Source organism: Eurypyga helias, unplaced genomic scaffold, assembly GCF_000690775.1.
Source record: "Eurypyga helias isolate BGI_N326 unplaced genomic scaffold, ASM69077v1 scaffold41366, whole genome shotgun sequence".
Lineage (NCBI taxonomy): Eukaryota > Metazoa > Chordata > Aves > Eurypygiformes > Eurypygidae > Eurypyga > Eurypyga helias.
The window spans coordinates 1-2,366 of record NW_010259272.1 but is presented as its reverse complement, the minus strand read 5'-3'; the positions used below and the strand labels follow the sequence as shown (position 1 = coordinate 2,366).

The 2,366-nt window shown below is 59.1% G+C and overlaps 1 protein-coding gene across 1 annotated transcript; it reads right to left on the bottom strand.

The window, feature by feature from the left end:
- Nucleotides 1-103: 103 nt before the first annotated feature.
- On the bottom strand, nucleotides 104-2,178 carry LOC104511851 (stromal interaction molecule 1-like). Its single transcript, XM_010154623.1, has 3 exons — nucleotides 2,014-2,178; nucleotides 808-908; nucleotides 104-299 (listed from the first exon to the last, which is right to left on the bottom strand). The coding sequence occupies exons 1-3, from the start codon at nucleotides 2,173-2,175 to the stop codon at nucleotides 104-106; spliced, it is 459 nt and encodes a 152-aa protein (XP_010152925.1). The 5' UTR covers nucleotides 2,176-2,178.
- Between the last annotated feature and the right edge of the window lie 188 nt (nucleotides 2,179-2,366).

The window sequence follows — 2,366 nt, the reverse complement described above, 5'->3', positions numbered from 1 at the left end:
GCTCTGGCACCCGGCAGCTGCCGACGCGGCCCGCACGGATAACAGGGATCACGTACATTGGATGGACATGGGAGACACGATCTCTTCGTCCAAATCGTCCACGTCATCGGTCATGATGAAGTGCGAGGGGTTGGGGCGCGGGGTGCCCATCCAGCCCGGGTCGATGTTGAGGGCCGATGCCAGCGTGTGGATGCCGGGGTTGTTGACGATCTGGAAGCCGCAGAGCAGATCCATCTGTGATCTGCTGCCAGCGGTGCAGGCGCTCCCGCAGCGCGGCCGTCACTTCGCTCAGCGCTTGCCTGGCAGCGAGGTTCAACGAAGGGAAAAGGTAGGGAATGAAGGAAAACGACACCATAAACCATCGGAAACAGGGGGTCTAGTGGTTCTGCCTTGTTTCCTGATGCTGAGACATCGGCATAATGAGGGGATTCCTGATGGCAGGACGGGGTTAAACGGGAAGAGGGAGATGGAGCTGGGACATCAGGAAGGAATTCTTCCCGCAGAGGGTGGGAGCACTGGGACAGGTTCCCAGAGAAGCTGTGGATGCCCCATCCCTGGGAATGTCCAAGGCCAGGCTGGATGAGGCTTGGAGCACCCTGGGCTATGGAAGGTGTCCTTGCCCGTGGCAGGGGGTGGGGCTGGGGGGGCTTTGAGGTCCCTTCCACCCAAACCATCCCGGGATTCTAAAAAGGAGCAAGTCCGAGCCCAGCTAACTGGAGCGCACAGGCTCCGCTCCGCTCGCGCCTGGAATACGAGGGGGTGAACGAGGGAAGCAGAAAGAAGGGAAGGTGTCAGGTAGATACTCACTTTGCAGTTAGGATTTTATGATCGACGTCATCCAGCGATGAGCTGTGAGCAACGTGAAACGTCCCAAACAAGGTGTTTCGCTTCTTTTTAATTTTTTCAGCCTGGAACATCAACAGAAAAAGGTCACAGGAAGAAGACGACCTTATGTTTCCTCCAGGATGAGAACATCCAGGATGGGCCGAGCCAGAAATAGTCGCCGCAGCTGTCTGCACACACGTGGACGGTGCGAGCTGTGGGCTCACTGAAGGATGTTCTTCTCCCTGACACGGAGGTGAGGAATCAGCCAGCAGCGAGGGAGCAGGTTGGGGGTTTCATGCTCCTCCTTTGGCCCTTCTCCCGATATCCCAGAAGTCAGAGGGAGCTGAACCAGCTACCCCCGGCAGCGACCGGCTCTCCTAAGGCCTTGCTTTGTCTTTGCCATGAGTAAACTGTCAGAGACACACTGTCAGTGCCCCAGGGTTGTTGGTTTGGGGAGGGGTTTGGGATTGGGACTGGGATTTTTAATCTACCTTCCCTCTGTGGCACCGTGTGTGGGCAAAGCTGAAGCCCCCGGACACAGACCTGTGGGTCACGGGTCTCGTGGCACTAACTCCAGACTTCAAGAAGCTAAACGGGGGACGTGGACCCCAGCACTGCGCCCGCGGGAGGGAGCCCACTGCCACCTTAGTGTTCAGAATGAAAACACAGGAAGGCAGGTGAGTTCTTCCACGCTGCCAGCTCCGAGCGCCCCGTACGCCCACACCAACGCCACGCCAGCTTCCCTGAGCTCACCGGTCTTGGGTTGGCACGGAAACTCGGAATACGGAAACGATTCATCGCTACCCATCGCTGCCTCGCACGTGAATCACCCCGAGTGGGGATGATGCTTAAGAGGCACAAAACCTCCTGCACGGTGATCCCCACGTGTGCTGGCTCCGGCAGCGCCTCCTGCTCTGCAGCTGCCCAGGGCTCCATGCCCACCCCAGCGCCCGCCGGGCCCTCGGGGGCGATGGCTCATTACGGTTTGCAGCCCCTACTTACCCCCTGCCAGAAGGTTTCTGCTGCACTTCAAAACCAATGCACATTTAAGGCATTAAAGGGGAATAAAGAAGGTGCAGAGACACCAACTCCACAGGTTTCATTCCCCAAACCTTTCCCCGTGGCTGCGAGAGGAAGACCCCGGGACAAGACGCTGAAATTCCCGGGAGAAGGCGTGGAAAGGCTCACCCCTTCCTTGGCCACCAGCAGCTGCTTCTCCGCGTTCTGCTTCTTGATGTTGTAGTACTGGACCTCCACTTCGTGGGTGAGCTGGAGCCACTTCTGCAGGGCCTCGGGCGCTGCCCAGCTGCAGTGGGACTCCAGCTCCTTCTCCGCGTTCTTCAGCGCCATCCGTACCTGGGGGAGAACCGGCCGGCGGCGTTGCAGCGGCGATGGGGACGGCCTGCCCTCCCGCAAGGCCAACCCAACCGCTGGCTGCCAACCCGGTGCTTCCGGGGCACCAGGACACAGGGAAAAAAAGACTCCACGCAACTCGTGTGTGTTGGGTTTGGTCAGGACGGGGTTAATTCCCTTCCCAGGGG